The following is a 16674-nucleotide window of genomic DNA, read 5'->3' as shown; positions in this document are numbered from 1 at the left end:
GATTAAAAAAAAAAAAAACTCAATGTAAAAAAATATGCTATGTTTAAAACAAAAAAAAGAATTACAAGGCAGAAGTATGAAATAGTAAATATTTCACTTTTTCCTATTTTTTTTTCTTGTCTGGTACATAGCCTCACTTGATCCTAAAAGGTCTGTTTTGGTAATAGGAAAAGAGGGAATTGGGGGTTGGAAAAAGAAAGTAAAGTGGATGTTAAAGAGCCTTGAAATAAGACAAATGAAGTAAATGTCAAAGCAGGACCTGTCGTGGTCCTACAACCTTGAGAGTTTCTTTCCTCTTGAAGAGGACAAGCAATGTCGAAGGTCAAGTCTGCTTTGGTTCTCATCAGCCAACATTTACTGAGCACCTAATATTTGACGGGTCCTGGGGGTTCAACAGTGGAGAAAAGGCCTAGTCTCTATTTTCAAGAAACTTGAACAGGTATACTGAACCCTCCTGAAACGAGGCAGAAACCTGTGGGTTATTTGCCTTTGGGAAAGGGTCAGGGAAGATGGGAGAGCATAGCTTTTCATTAGCTTCACAGAGGAGTCTTTAATCCACACAAATAAATAAGTAAATAAAGGTTATGGCCAGAGGTAAGCCTGTGACCTACGAATTAGAGAGGGCCTGGAGAAACATACTTACCTTTCCCCCATCTGCAGAGCTGAGCAGGTTAGTAAAGGGAACCCAAAACATGCGGTCTTCTGAGCCAGGGATTCTGCTAGGAAGTGGACTTCATGGTCTCTGGCCTCTTGCTGAATCCTGGATGCAGTGGGGGCTGGGACCTGTGTCCAGTGCTTCTGCTCATTTTTTCATCTCAGAAATGTAGGGGTTAGTTTCAGACTGGCATATAAGGTTGAAGTAATAAAAGTGATAATGCCACAGAGTTTAAATTTCGCCTGCTGTTCATTTTGTATATATTCAAATGTATCTTTTCCTACGTAATTGTCTCTGATTATTGCTCTGTGTGTGAATAGATCCTTTGCTGAAGAATCTATCCCAGGAAATCATAGAATTACTCAAAAAGCTGGTTGGGCTGGAGAGCTTCTCATTAGCCTTCGCCTCTGTACAAAAACAGGCTCATGAGAAAAGGGCACTCCGGAAAAAGAGGAAGGCTTTGGAGGTAAATGTGCTGTTTGAAAATACAACACGGCGTGTTTGTCAGGCTTAATATTTTTACCCAGGGGTGTGCGTGCGTGTGTCACGCTGACCCAGGGAGGAAAGAGGAACTGGCTGTTTGACAAGTGCCAACTTTATAGCTGGGGCTCCAGGTTTTCTTTAATGGGTGTGTAAACATTTCTGATGTTTAAAGATGAATAAATGGTCCATATGTACATTTTTTATTAGTTTAACATTTACTTTAAAAGTAATCGAAATTTCTATTCTTTTTTCAAGTTTGTAACTAATCCTGATATTGCTGCCAAGAAGAAGCTGAAGAAACACAAAAATAAAAGTGAAGCAAAGAAAAGAAAGATAGAGTTCCTGCGTCCGGGCTATAAGGCCAAGAGACAAAAGAGCCACAGCCTGAAAGACCTGGCGATGGTGGAGTAGAGCGCCCGCTGCGCGGACAGTCTCATGAACTCGCCAGGGTATCTGCGAGTCAGAAGTCACGGGTTTTATTATAAAAGCTAAACTTTGGCAGAGATTGTATATTATATAGTTTAATACAACCGTGCTTGTACATTTTAAATTAAAACATTTTGTAATACTGTATCTTCACTGTCTAAAAAGCATGTGATGCTAGCAACGGAGTTGAAAAAAGTGTTTTAAGCTGGTGTGACTCAGCGGTTGAGCATCAGCCCATGCACCAAAAGGTCACTGGTTCGATTCCCGGTCAGGGCACATGCCCACGTTGTGGGCCCGATCCCCAGTTGGGGACATGCAGGAGGTGGCCAATCCATGTTCTCTCTCATCGATGTTTCTATCTCTTTCTCCCTAAAAATCAATAAAGAAAAAATTGTTTTAAGATACACTTTAAAATAGCAAGACAAAATGTAGAAGTTAAGAATACATCAAAATGATTTGTAATATCCTTCTGTAGAAAATTATACTTCATCAAAAGACATTAAGAGCCCTGGCCAGTTTGGCTCAGCGGTTAGAGAGTCCCAGGTTCGGTTCCCGCTAAGGGCACATGCCTCAGTTGCAGTTTGTCCCTGGCCCCGGATGGGGTAGTGTGGGTGGCAACCACTGGATGTGTCTCTCACGATGTTTCTCTCTCTCTTTTCCTTCCACTCTCCCTCCCAGGGATAAATGCAAAAAAAAAATTAAAAATCAGCACAGCCCAGCTGGTGTGGAGTATCAACCCATGCACCAAGAGGTTGCCAGTTCTATTCCCCGTTGGGCACATGCCAGGTTGTCAGCCCAGTCCCCAGGGGGGACATGCAGGAGGTGGCCCATCCATGTTCTCTCTCATCGATGTCTCTCTCTCTCTCTTTTCCTTCCTCTCTAAAATCAATAAAGAAAAGAAGAAAATTTTTTAAGAAATATCTGCACAAATAGAGAAATATAACTGTTCATGGATAGGAAGATTCAGTATTGCAAGATGCCAGTTCTTCCCAAGCTGGATCATTGGTTAAATGCATATCTGAGCAGAATCCCCAGAGTTCTTCATATTATCCTAACAATCTGATTCTAAAATTTATACAGGTGGTAAGCTGAGACAGCCATGATGCTCTGAAGAGAGAAACAGGGTGAGGGGCTTTTCCTGTGAGATATCAAAAATGAGACACACGAAGTGCTATCTGTGGGAGGAACACGTAAATTCTGTTCCACTAAAATTAAGAACTGCTTAGGGAAAGAGAAGTGGGATGTGATATGTACTGATAAAGGGTTATAATGAATCCCTGTGAATCAACAAGATAATCCAATAAAAAGTGGCATCGCACAGAAGAAATATAAATGATCCTAAATTTTTAACATTGAGCCAATATGTTCTATATTGTTAAATACCAAAGTACTTACATGCTGGTCGGTAAATAGTCACTACTGTGAGACCCCACAAGGGCTACCTTGGTTGCTTGAATCCCTAGACTCCATGTCCCCCATACCAGAAAGTCAAGGATCAATACCTGGACTAGTAGGGGGTCTTCCTGCACCAGCTATGTCTAGTTGTTAAATGCTTTTAATCACTCCTGTATTCAACCTCATTGATAATCAGGAAAATGCAAATTCCATTTTGAAACCTTCAGATTGAAAAAGACAGTACCAATGTCAGCGAGCACAGTAGAGCAGAGAACTTTGTAAACCACTTTGGGAAACAATCTGGCATTATCTTGTTCAGACTATGGTGTCTTTGCCTCACTCACTTGAAGTGGAAGCAGTATTCTTCAGGGCCCAATGCAACGGGAAGGGAGTGGGGAGGAAGATCATCCTGTGTGCCAGGCACTTTGCATACATTTTGTTTAATCCTCACAGTATTCCTAAGAGTTTCCTAAAATTGGTTATTTTATAGATGAGGAAACTGAGACTCAGATTAAATAATTTACCTATATAGGAAGCACAATCAAGATTCAAATCCAGGCCTGAAAGAAAGCCCATGCTCCTCATAATTTATAATTATGGGGTTAGAATTTTATAGTATATGGCACAGGAATCAAACGGTTAAGCATTCATAACTTCAGCATCTGGATTTCAGTGTAGTTTGTCTCAATCAGGAGTTCTCACACTTCCAAGGAGTTTGTAATGAGCCAAAAGGATAAATGTGGGGCATCATGGAAGGCCGATTTCCATTAATTCTAAGTGATTTAAAGTGCATGTATTGCTTTTATAAAAATTGTAAGAATCAAAAATAGAAGTTAACACTTTGAGCACAGCTTTGCTTTAATTAGTATTTATTGAGTACCTACTATGTGACAGGTACACCACACTAGATGCAAGGGATGCTAACAGTAAATAAAGTCCCTGCTTACATTTCCAAGTACTCTGCTGTAAGAATTCCACCACTCTCAGTTTCTTAATTTTCAGTGAAATGGCATCATATAGCACACCTACTAACCAGTTATAAAACAAAATTTTAATGCTAAAACAAACCTTTGATATTATTTGTCCAAGTCTCTTGTTTTACTGGGCGGGGACTGAAGGAGTAGCTACATGTGCCGAGAACTCATGGGTTATTTTTTAGATTTTTACAAGTATCAACATTTAAACTCCTGTAACATACCTACACAGTTGTTTCCTGCTAGACCAAGACCTTAAAATTTCATGCCATATTAAAATAAGTGTATGCTTTTACTCCCATCTTATTCTTTGTAATAAATCAGAGGAACCAGGATCGTCCAAGTGCTGACCTTGGCTACAGCTTCAGGGGCCCTCAGAATTCAAGACGGTGAGGGTCATGTACCGGACAGCAGCTGCTTGTCAGGGCCTCACTTCCCCCTGCTTCTGCTCTCACGGTGATCCTGAACGTCTCCACTTGACACAGAGACCACTTTAGGAATGGGTACTGGGGAACAAGTAAGAATAACAGTCCCATAGGCGAAAAGAGAAAGCCACATTCACTTGAGCTGAGAGAATGACCAAAGTGTTAAGGAAAGAGACCAGAGGCCAATATCTGGTAAGACAGTGTCAGGGACAGGATATGCACCCCTAGGGCTTCTGAAACATGAGGGGCACACTGGTATTAGGCTCTAATATTTTAAATGTTGGTTGTCCAGCCTGGCCAGTGTGGCTCAGTGGTTGAGTGTCGACTTGTGCTTGGTCGCTGGTTCGATTCCCAGTCGGGGCACATGTCCAAGTTGTGGGCCCAATCCCCAGTGGGGGCATGTGGGAGACAGCCAGTCAATGTTCTATCTCACTGATGTTTCTATCTTTCCCTCTCCCTCTCTCTCTAAAATCAATAAAGAAAAAATATTTAAAAAATAAAAATAAATGCTGCTTGTCCAACCTGAAAAAATTTCTCCCCAATTTTAGTAATTACTGAGGACTATTCATTTATACTTCTGTCACACTGCAGCCAATTCTGTGGTAGACTGGGTAGTTTAAAAAGTTCTCTGAACATAGCTGTTTTTCATAGCCTAAGCAGTAAACCTAATTTTTAAAACCAAGAATGCTTAATTTTTCCCTGTAGAACCAATAAGATTTTGACACCAATCAAATGTTTACGTCCAATTACACATAAATAAAAGGAATGAAAGACAGTAAAGACATCTTTTACAATGCTTCTTAAAATATAGATCTTTGTTTCTTCAATATGAATGTTTTTCTTGGATGTGTTGTGAATTCATCAAATATAACCATATAGGATTGTTTTTACTGCCTCTACTAGTGTGGACAGATAAACTTGGAGGCATTATTTTGAAGTGGAGTCTATTTCAGTTAGCATGGTTTTATTTAAGGAGTCATGTCATCCGTGTTGCACAGTTGGCATTTCAGGAACTTATGATTAGTTCTTGGGACAAGTTTCTGACTCTGAAGTCTCATTCTGAGTCCTGTTCCCAGGTAACTAGCAGTTGGGCAAGCCAGCCTATCAGCCCAAGGTTCCACATGTCCATAAAACAAAGACATTACATTACAGTCTGTCCTACCTACATCACAGGGTTCTTTTACAAATGGACTAGGTCAACATACATAAAATTTTCCCAATAATTATAAAGTTCTATAAAATGACAGTTACAGATACATCAGTGAGGTTAACCACCAAAATAATTATTTCAACTTCATGCCTATAACCAAAAGCTTTGAAATAAAACAGCTTAAATAAAGTGGTCACTAAACAAATGAAAACTATATTACACACACTATGTTCCTAGACTATTCTATTGAGTCTAATTTTTGGAAAAACGTAATTCATTTTAGAGGGAAAAAACTCTGAGCTAAGATATTTATTAGTGTTTATACAAACAATCTGCAACCACTCATTCAAAAATAGGATTTTCCCTCAATAAGAGTGCATTCTTTAATAGGACTATATTTGAATAAGAATTCCACACAAATAGAATATATATCTTAATACAAAAAAGCAAGGAAGGAATATTTTACATTACACAGACCGGTCAGTTGGTTCAATCACGATGAGTTACCCTTCCAACCAAATACTTATTTTTTATATTTATTACAAATGTAGTCAGTCAGTTCTGCACGTGTCAATCATACACGGTTCTAACATTTAGTAGTGCGAAGCACACTTAACTGTTTCCAAGGGATATGTGATGTGGTCTTCATTTCTGCAGAGCAGAAGTGATTACATTACTGTCTGCTCTTCAATGCTTCAACTAACCTGTGAAGAGAAAATGAATGGTTTCAAAAATTTAACTTCACTTTCAGGAATAAAATATGATCATTTATAAACTTGACACTGGAGATGGATTCCAGAGCACTTCAAATGATAAGGCTAAGATAGTTATATTAGAAGCAGGAGGTATGGGCTCGATTTTGAACAGGGTCTTTCAGCTTTCACTTGGTCTATGCTTTGAATGAATAATAAAAAGACAACAACAACAAAATAACTGTCTAGGCTGCTACTTCTACAGCTGGGCCAGATGTGGATAATTCAGAGGTGAAAACTAGTCTCACTCAAGGAGCTGATAATCTAATAAGAGGATGTAAAAACCAATTACAAGACAGCACAACAAGTACTGTATCACATGTGACAAGGACATCCGTGTGTGGTGAGGCAGTGGGCAAGGAGGTATGTCAGGGAAGACTCTAGGGAAGAAGAAAGGCTTAAGGGTAAGAAACTGAAGGGTGAAGTGAGGCAAGAAACAGAAAAATGGCAGAAAGCTGGCTTGTCTAACTATAATCAGGTAGTTATGGTTGAAACAAAAGCAAAAGCACATTAAGGCAAGTGAGAGAGAAGGTTGGAGAAACATAATATGATAGCCACTAAGTAATCTGAATCTCATCAGACAAAAGGGAAGTTACACGTATGTATACAGCGGCACATACACACAGACGGCTTCTGGAGACATGATGCTTACCATTCCATTGCCTCATCAAGGCCAGTGCCTTTAGTTGCTGAAGTTTTGAATATTTGCCATTTTCGGTCCTTCAAGGCAGGTAACCCAAGGGAATTTGCCATCTCCGAGGGAGTCATGGCCTGTTCCATGTCCTGCTTATTTGCAAACACCACCAAAATGGCTTTTCTCAGCTCTTCTTCCTAAATAAAACCAAAGATATTTAATTTCCTTTAATCAATGTGCTTCCGAGTTTAGGAAGACTTGCCAAAAATACATTATTTTAAAAGTACATTTCTTAGTTATTGATATATTATCAATTATTTGAAATTATAGAGAAGTATAAAGAAAAGAAGCTTCACCCCTAATCCTACCTCCCAAACATGATCCCTGTTAACATTTTAGGTATTTTCTACAACTTTGTAATTCAGATATTTAGTTTATTTAGTAAATAAATTTATATATTTAAAATCACATTTACACATAGTTCCATATCCTGCTTTAAAACTTAACTTTAAATCATGGATGATTTTCCACACAATAAAAATTTTCTCACACACACAAAAAAGGTGAAATGCACTGTAAAGTAACTTTATGATTACATGCACCATAAACTGTATGACTGCTTTCCAGTATTCAACCCTTTAGATTCTTTTCACTTACTATTAGAGAAACCCAAGTGACAGAATCATTATGTAGGATCTTTGTGTGATCTCTATTTCCGTAACATAATTTTAAAGAAATGAAATTAAAGTATGAAATTTTTTCAGGCTCTTGTTACATAGATTAATAAACTGCCTTCCAGAAAAGCTGTAACAATTTCAACCCACCAACAGTGCATATGACAGTGCCTATTTTCTTTCTTTTAATTTTTTTTTTCCTTTATTGATTCTGGAGAGGAAAGGAGAGGGAGGGAGAGAGAAATATTGATGTGAGACACATCAATTGGTTGCCACCAACCAGGGCAGGGGATGAACCACAACTGAGGTACATACTTTGGCAGAAATCGAACCCGGGACTCTCTGGTCCGCGGGCAACACTCTTACCACAGGGCCATATTGGCCAGGGCAATGTAATGAGTTCTTAATGAAGTACATGCACTGTTCCACACACAATGGATATTAAGGCAAATTCAAAGAATCTTACATTTTAGGATGGGAGATATACATAAGTACACAAAATATATCTAAAATAATGGAAAGGAATTATAAATGGTACAGAGAATAAGGGGTTAGAAAATAACAGGCTCCTCTCTGGAGAAGAGACATGAAGATGAAACAAATCAAGAAGGTAGTCATGCAAAGATCTGGGGTAGAGCATTCCAAGCAGGATGAGCAAATGCAGAAGACCAGGTGTCAGGTGTGAAGCTGGGTGTGTTCAAAGAACGGAAAGGTCAGCGGGGCTGAGGTACAGGAAGAGTAAAGAATGATAAAGCTGGCAGAGGTAAGCAGGGGCCATAACTGTGCCAGAAACCCAGAAATAGATATTTCTCTGAACTTGAATAAATCTGTAACAAACATGCTTTCTTATTATTTACACCTGCATGTGCTTCCATAGCTAATTTACACAACCAGAAATACATTTTTCTAAAAAAAAAATCACTTCATACAAGTCACAGAATAGTTCAGTTTAGAACAAATTCAATTTTGAACTTCCTGGAAATCAAGGATTTTCATTTAAAGAAAGGCTGGATTTTTTTGTCTGCAACCATTTATGCAACAATATTTGTGGAATAGGAAGTAATATGCATAAAAGAAAATGATAATAAAGGCATAGGGAGAGAAAAATCCCTGCTCTCCTTGTAATTATTCCTGCATGTAATATTAAACAATGAAAACAGCAAGCAAATGTAAATGATTTCCCCACATTTTAATAAGATTTTCTTACCTCCAACATGGCAACTAACTCTGATTTGGAAATGCCAATTCGGTCTCGGTCACAACTGTCTACTACATAAATGACTGCATCTGTGTTTGAATAATAACATCTCCAGTATGGCCTACAGAAAATTGAGAAAGAAAGAATATATTATTATTGGAAAAAAGATAAACCTGATATATTAATTTATATGCTAAGACTTGGCAATGCTGGTGGTGGTTACATACCAATCCAATCCCACCCATGTTAGAATCAATGCCATAATGATGCACTGTTCTAACTGCTATGTATCTTATCACTCAGACGTGAAGGTGGAAAGAATTTAATAAACATTAACTCACAGGACCAAGGAGTTTAGACTTTAGGTTGAGAGAATATATTTATAATCTATAAAATCACTAAATGTACTGACAAAGAATGTACACAGACCTGACTGTTAAATCTTATAACTCTTTAACCAGAAACTCTTTAAGAGGCATGCGTCCCTAAAAAAAATTTTTTTAAGAACATTATAAAATAGGCATTAAATTATTCACTAAAGACACCAAGTAGTAGAATGGCTAAAGTTAGAAACAGACTCAAAAGTGGTTCAAGAAATAAAACAAGTTAAAAGGAAGCAGGACATCTGGAGAACACACTACTGGTCTTTGAAGATGGTACTATAGTGAGCAACCAGTGACAGTCACCAAACACTCACAGCTGCCATGTCACACAGAGAAGGCTGAGCAGGAGACCTGAGTTTCCGGGGACATCTATGTTCACATTAGCCCTAAGCAGTGGACCTGAAAGGTATTTTTAGGAAATCTGAAGTAGCTGTCTGACAGAGGAAGGGGCTGACAAGAACTAAATGGAGGGCCCTTTTAGTAGAAAACTAATTAAATCCTGTGATTCTCATAAAAACATTTTTCATTTAAGTGGTATCTGAAAAACTGGTTTTCTTATATTTTAATCCAATTGAGAGAACAGGCAGTTTTACCTCATTTTAAATTAGGTGGCTACTCAGCCATAAGAAAAAATGAAATACTGCCATTTGCAACAACATGGATGAACCTTGAGAATACGCTAAGTAAAATAAGTCAATCAGAAAAAGCTAAGAACCAGATGATTTCACTCATGTGTGGGATATAAAACTGTAATCACAGCCCAGGCTGGTTTGGTTCAATGGTTGGAGGGTTGGCCCAAGGACCAAAGGGTTGTGGATTCCCGGCTCAAGGGCACATATCTGGGTTGTAGGTTTGATTCCCAACCCTGGTTGGGGTCGCGTGGGAGGCAACCAATCGATGTGTCCCTCCCTCCCTCCCTTCTACTTTATCTAAAAATCAATGGAATATATCCTCAGGTGAGGATTAACAACAACAAAAAACTGTAACTCACAGACAAAGACAACAGTATTCTGGTTACCAGAGAGGAAGGGGGTGTGGGGGAGTATTAAAGGGTAAAGGGGGCCAAATACACGGTGATGGAAGATGATTTGACTATGGGTGGTGGGCACACAGTGCAATATACAGATCATGTATCACAGAAATGTACACTTGAAGCCTATATAATTCTATTAACTAATGCATCCTAATAAATTTTATTTTGTTTTTTAGTTTTTGTTAGTCCTCACCCGAGAACATTCTTCCATTGATTTTTTTTAGATAGAGTGGAAGGGAGGGAGGGAGGAAAAGGGACAGAGAGAGAGAGAGAAACATCACTATGGAGAGAGAGATCAATTTGTTGCTTCCCACATGACCCCGACTGGGTCAGGGATCAAAACTACAACCCAGGTACATGCCCTTGACTGGGAATCTAACCCAAGATCCTTCAGTCTGCAGGCCAACGCTCTAACCACTGAGCCAAACTAGTCAGGGCTAAATTTAATTTTAAAAAATAAAAGTCATTTTTCAAAAAAACAAAACAAAACTAGGTGGCGTCCATTTAAATTACAAAAGAAGGTATCTTTTGGTTTACTGCTGTAAATCCCACAAGACCCAATAAATGTTAAATGCCACAAAACAATCTGGTCTTTGTACCATACCTGATACTGGTCTGTCCTCCTAAATCCCAGACTTGGAATTTAAGGTTCTTGTATGTTACTGTTTCAACATTAAATCCAATGGCTGGAAGATAAATCAGAAGCTTATGCAGACATTAATGCATTCTGCCTTCAAAGTATACAATCTAACTGAGTTTCTAAGACAAATGGTAAATACTGAATTACATTATTGGTTGAGCTATTATTCCATTTTAAGACAAGACACTATGCTGTGCTACACACACACACACACACACACACACATACACACACATACACACAATTAGCAAGATCAGCACCACCTTCAGATTATGTAAGAATCCCCAGTCACCTCTACAAACATAATTTTCAGCTCAGTGGAAATCCTATTATGTTAAACTCCTCTCATAACACAATGCTAACCTACAAAAGTGTTCAGAAAGTTATATGTAAAAGGACAGTTGTAGATGTATTATAAAAAAAAAATCTAAATTTTGGTAGGTAGCAAATAAACAGGGAACAAAACTAAGAAAAGCCAGATTCTACGTTTCAGTGGGTGAGGCACAGCAATGGTTTACTGCTTTATGGAAGACGGGCTCTCCAAGGCTGGCAATCTCACAGGCCCTCTGCAGGCTTCCTCAGCACTCATTTGTCATAAGGTCATAGCTGCGGGACCAAAGGGGAGATGTCCCATCCGTGCCATCCCTCTTAGGTGGAGCCCTGACACCACAGAGGTAAGGCAGGAGACCACTATTTTCATTGCAAGGAATCTAAGGAAAGGTGCAGAGGATGCTACAAAGAATTAGGAGTTATATACACAAACTTTACTATGATTTCACAACCTTTAAAAAAAAAATCACAGCCCTGGCTGGTTTGGCTCAGCAGTTAGAGTGTCAGCCTGCGGTCCAGAGAGACCAGGGTTCGGTTCCCGCTAGGGGCATGTGCCTCGGTTGCAGTTTGTCCCCGGCCCTGGTTGTGTCATGTGGGTGGCAGCCACTCAATGTGTGCCTTTCACATCGATGTTTCTCTCTCTCTCTCTCTCTCTCTTCTCTCTCCTTTCACTCTATCTGAACAAAAAAACGGAAAAATGTCCTCAGGTGAGGATTAAAAAATAAATAAATAAATAAATAATCACAGTAAAAACTGACTGACAGCTGTAACTGAACAATTAATTTTTTTAGACTTAAGTTTGTATTGGTAAATAATTCATATGAGTGTATGGCAAGTATGTCTATTATAACCAAAAAATATCTAGACTGCCTGGCTGGTGTGGCTCAGTGGTTGAGCTTTGACCCATGTACCAAGAGGTCGCCGGTTCGATTCTCAGTCAAGACACATGCCCAGGTTGTGGGCCCGATCCCCAGGAGGCAGCCAATCGATGTTCTCGCTCATCAATGTTTCTATCTCTCCCTCTCCCTTCCTCTCTCTCTAAAAATTAATAAAAAAATAATAAATAACTATACTGTAACAAACTAGAGTGAATAACTAAACAGTAAGTTCATAATGTCTCCCTTAGAATTAGGGAGGAGTGTGATCACCATCTTCACCACGATTAGGAAGTTTATATGCAAGGGGCAAGAGTGTGGTGTAAACCAGCATTCACTAAAATGCAATCCACTGGGCTGTGTACACTGCAGGAACAACTACCAAGTGACGGGAAATTTTAAGAAGCAAAACACAAGGGAACTTAAATTCAATGAAGTTGGCAAAAAGAAATAAAAGATGCCACAGAGTTTTAAAAGTTCTTTCATAAAAGCTAGCCTTCTTTTTGTAATTCAGAAATTTAAATACTACTAAACATAGAAATACCATGAATGACAGAGTAACTTTAGAGGCATAATTTAAATACTCTTAAACTCTATGAACACTTAAATTTGGTTTAATTGTATTAGTCTCTAAGTAAAGTCAGGTCAACAAATGATGAAAAGTATAAATAACAAATAAGTATATACTAGTAATAAGTAATAACAGATGAGTATTCTTATCTAGTCAAACAGGACTATTTGAGAATATTTTTCTAAGATATAAACAATTGATTTCAAGTTGAGGTGTTCTTCTCTTGGTATTTTTAGGTCCCAGATTAATTCAACATTCAATCTCTTCAACTCAGATCTTTACAACTAATTAACAGAATTACTTAGGAGAAACTAATATTAATTAAAATACATAGTAACAAATATGGGGGAAAAAACCATAGGTAATATCACTTAACATTTATATAATTCTTTAAAGAGGTTTACAGCCCTGCTGATGTGGCTCAGTGGTTGAGCATCAACCTATGCACCTAGAGGTCACGGGTTTGATTCCCGGTCAGGACACATGCCTGGGTCTCAGGCTCAAGCCCCAGGATGCGGCATGCAGGAGGCAGCCAATCAATGTTGATACTTCTCTCATTGATGTTTCTCTCTCTCCCTCTCCCTTCCTCTCTCTAAAAAATCAATAAAAATATTTTTTAAAAAAGAAAGTAGTTTACAAAGTATTTTATACACTTCACTCATTCCCCCCTCAAAGCCAGTGGACATTTGTTATCTTCATTTTGTCAATAAATGGCTCTCAATGAGATTAAGTGGCTGAACTCAAGCAATTTTTTTTTAAATTATCTCAGAGAAAGGGAGGGAGAGAGAAAAACATTTATGTGAGAGAGAAACATTGATTGGTTGCTTTCCGCATGCTCCCCACCTGGGATCAAAATCAAAACTTGGGTCTTGTGCCCTGACCAGGAATCAAACCCACTACCTTTTGGTGTACAGGACAAGGCTCCAACCAACTGAGCCACACTGGTCAGGTCTTAAGCAATTTTTAAAACCTCTCTAAAGAGCAAAACCCAGCCATGCACAAGGGTCCATACATTATACCAAATTGCTTCTCAGTTTATGGGGAAAAAATGTTATCAATAATATGCTCATACTAGATGTTTACAATCCTTATCAATTACATTACTATATGAATTATTAATTCAAAAATAAAGTCACATTAGATGGAAAACAGAAAGCTCTTATAGTTTACCGTACCAACACTTACTAGGAATAGTAGTAACGACCTCTCCAACCTGTAATCTGTACAAAATTGTAGTTTTTCCTGCTCCATCTAATCCTAAAATTAAAATCCTCATTTCCCGGGTTCCAAACAGACTAGAAAATATACTTGAGAAAAAGCCACCTAAAAACAAACAAAAAAAATGTATTAAATATCATTTTGTGAACTAGGTCCACAAAACATTTAATCTTGCCCTTTGAGAGCTATACCAAATTAAGTATTATATTATTTTCCTAGATTCATACATGCATATTTTTGCCCCCACTGAAATACATTATTCAACATCAAACAAGTAATTACTGATTGTTATCATGTCCTAGATAATGTATCAGGCAAGCACAAATGATACACTAAAAATAAGAGAAACATGACCACTGCCCTCATGGAGCTCACTTTCTGATCAAGAGAATATGGGCACCTTAGCATGATCTCCCCACTAACCCTAAAAATCAAAGGGCAAATGTGAATGACAATGGTTCAATGAGATCCTTGCACACAAAACACTGTTATTGCTGTACAGCAGCAATACCATCATAACTACCTTCAATCACTAAGACATCTATTAATCAATAAACTAGCACAAGAGATTGAGACAGAAGCCCAAAATAAAAACTATTCTTGATAGAAAATTCATTTAAAAAAATAATAAAGCGCCCTGGCCAGTTTGGCTCAGCGGTTAAAGCGTTGGCCTGCGGTCCGGAGAGACCCGGGTTCGGTTCCCGCTAAGGGCACGTACTTCGGTTGCAGTTTGTCCCCAGCCCTGGTTGGTTGTGCGGGTGGCAGCCACTCGATGTGTCCCTTCACGTCGATGTTTCTCTCTCTCTCTCCCTTCCTCTCTCTCCCTCCCAGTCTATCTGTACAAAAAATGGAAAAATATCCTCGGGTGAGGATAAAAAATAATAATAATAATAATAAAGCTACATTCAATGTATCATGAAATATTTCCAGAAAGCTTCCTATATAGGTAGGTGTAATATAAAAGCACTGGTAAACAGAGAGTAGAATTGCAGTTACTGGATGTGGAGGAGTTGGGGAAAGAGAAAGATGTTCAAACTTTTGTTATAAAATGAATAGTTCTGGAGATCTAATGTACAGCATGGTGACTATAGTTAACACTAATGCAGTGCACACTTGACATTTACTAAGATCTCCAGAGGTTCTCACCACCCAGATGCACAAAAAGATAACTATGGGAAGTGATGGATGTGTTAATTAGCTTGATTGTGGTCATTATTTCACAAGGTATACATACATCAAAATATTATGTTGTACAACTGAAAAGTATACAATTTTGATTTGTCAGTCATACGGCAATAAAGCTGGGAAAAAATTAAAATTAAAAAGTTATTCTTTGTCTCAGCAGGGCCTTCTAGAAATGGACTGTTTAAGTAAAACAATCCGTAAGAGTAAGGAAAGTGGAAATTTAGAGTCTTTATTATTCTTTTTTTACAACAAAAGAACAATTTTTTTTCTTATTTTATGATTACAAAACAAAAAGCATCCTTGGCTTGACTCTTTCCCACCAAAAGACATTAGGTCGAAAGGGCGTTACATTAAAACAATATAAAAAGGTTGACAACATAAGTGATGCCATTCAAAAATACGTGGCTGTTTGACAAAAAAAAAATGACATAATTAAGAGCTACGAGTCTGGAAAAATGAACACACGGGCTAGGGAACCTTGGCAAAGTGTAATAAAAGGGGGTGGGACTTAACAAAGTTCTTTCCACCTTGAACAAGTTATGAAAAAAAAAAAAAAAGGAGGAAGAGCAGAACTGAAGACGTTCCGGGAAGGACAGAGAAGTGCCTGCGCAAAGTTCCCGAGCAGGAAGTAAACCCCCAGAGAACCGTGGAGGGCTCTTCATAAGCCAGACTTTCCACCCCCACTCACATTGCAAACCAAAGAACGCGTGCCCTGCTCTCGGGCTCCTGCGTGCGATGACGATGCCCTTCCCTCCACCAGCCTCGAGACTGGAGACGAGAAGTCCATTCGCTCACCTGTCCCCCTTCCCTTCTCTCCCTAACTCTGTCCTCTACACGAAAAGCCAAGTTGGCTGTAAAACAAAATCGCGAGCGACCCGTTTGGATGTTTTACACATCATGACGCAGTCCCGGCGACCAGGGAGGGACAGTCGAGCTTCCACTATGGGGTCAGACCTCGTCTTCTCCCCAAGAAGCCTCGGCGACCTGGGACGGACCAAGCTGTGCAAGACCAACTCTGCCCGGCTAGTCCAGCTGGGTCCGAGGAGGGAGGGGAAAGTTCACGGCCAGAAGGGCCCGGGCGCCCACCGCGACCCCGCGGGAGGACGGCGACACGGCGGGGCGGCCGCTCCAGGCAGGGCCCACCCCACCGGGGAGCGAAGTCTTCGGCCCCCGCCCCGGGAGAAGCCGGCTCCTCTGGGCTCCCGGGGCGACCCCTCGCCTCCCCCCGACCCAGCCCTCGGCCGCGGCGCCCTCCTCAGCTCCCTCACCCATGATGAACCGCCTGTCCGACCCCGCTGATGGTCAGAAACAGGCCCCGGCCTCGGCAGCGTCTCCTACTCGAGCCTGGGTGCCGCCACCGCCGCTCGTCTTCGCCTCCGGCTCCGGCTCGGAGGCGGTTTCCTTGGAAGCCCAGTCAGCCAGCAACTTCCACGTCGGCCACCCGGCGTGGGCGGGAGCGCGCGGCGGCCTGTGCGTCCGCGTCGTCGCTTTCGACGCGAGTTCGCCGCGGGCGCGCCGGGTGGTCGGCACTGTGAAAGCCAGGAGAGAAAAATAGTCAGGGACCCCGAACCGCTCCGGCTTCCGTCCTCTTGGACGGGAAGGGCTTCCGAAACGGAGAAGTTGGAATTTTCATTTTAAATTCTGACACCCCAGAGTGGCGAATCTGCTAACCG

The 16674-nt window shown here is 40.0% G+C and overlaps 2 protein-coding genes across 2 annotated transcripts in view; one reads left to right on the top strand and one right to left on the bottom strand.

Annotated features, from left to right (window-relative positions):
* Positions 1 to 1652, top strand: part of UTP20 (UTP20 small subunit processome component) — a 96470-nt gene extending 94818 nt beyond the window's left edge. The window contains exons 61-62 of the mRNA XM_036250972.1: positions 976 to 1121; positions 1394 to 1652. Coding sequence (XP_036106865.1) covers positions 976 to 1121; positions 1394 to 1549 — 302 coding nt within the window. The 3' untranslated portion in view covers positions 1550 to 1652. The remainder of the gene's footprint in view (positions 1 to 975; positions 1122 to 1393) is intronic.
* Positions 1653 to 4796: 3144 nt separating this feature from the next.
* Positions 4797 to 16455, bottom strand: ARL1 (ADP ribosylation factor like GTPase 1). The gene is made up of 6 exons (XM_036250973.1): positions 16270 to 16455; positions 13784 to 13921; positions 10787 to 10868; positions 8776 to 8887; positions 6913 to 7091; positions 4797 to 6212 (listed from the first exon to the last, which is right to left on the bottom strand). Exons 1-6 carry the CDS (start codon positions 16271 to 16273, stop codon positions 6182 to 6184), a joined length of 546 nt encoding a protein of 181 aa, XP_036106866.1. The 5' UTR covers positions 16274 to 16455; the 3' UTR covers positions 4797 to 6181.
* Between the last annotated feature and the right edge of the window lie 219 nt (positions 16456 to 16674).

Source organism: Molossus molossus, unplaced genomic scaffold (assembly GCF_014108415.1).
Source record: "Molossus molossus isolate mMolMol1 unplaced genomic scaffold, mMolMol1.p scaffold_m16_p_10, whole genome shotgun sequence".
Lineage (NCBI taxonomy): Eukaryota > Metazoa > Chordata > Mammalia > Chiroptera > Molossidae > Molossus > Molossus molossus.
This window is presented reverse-complemented; position numbering and strand designations above follow the sequence as displayed.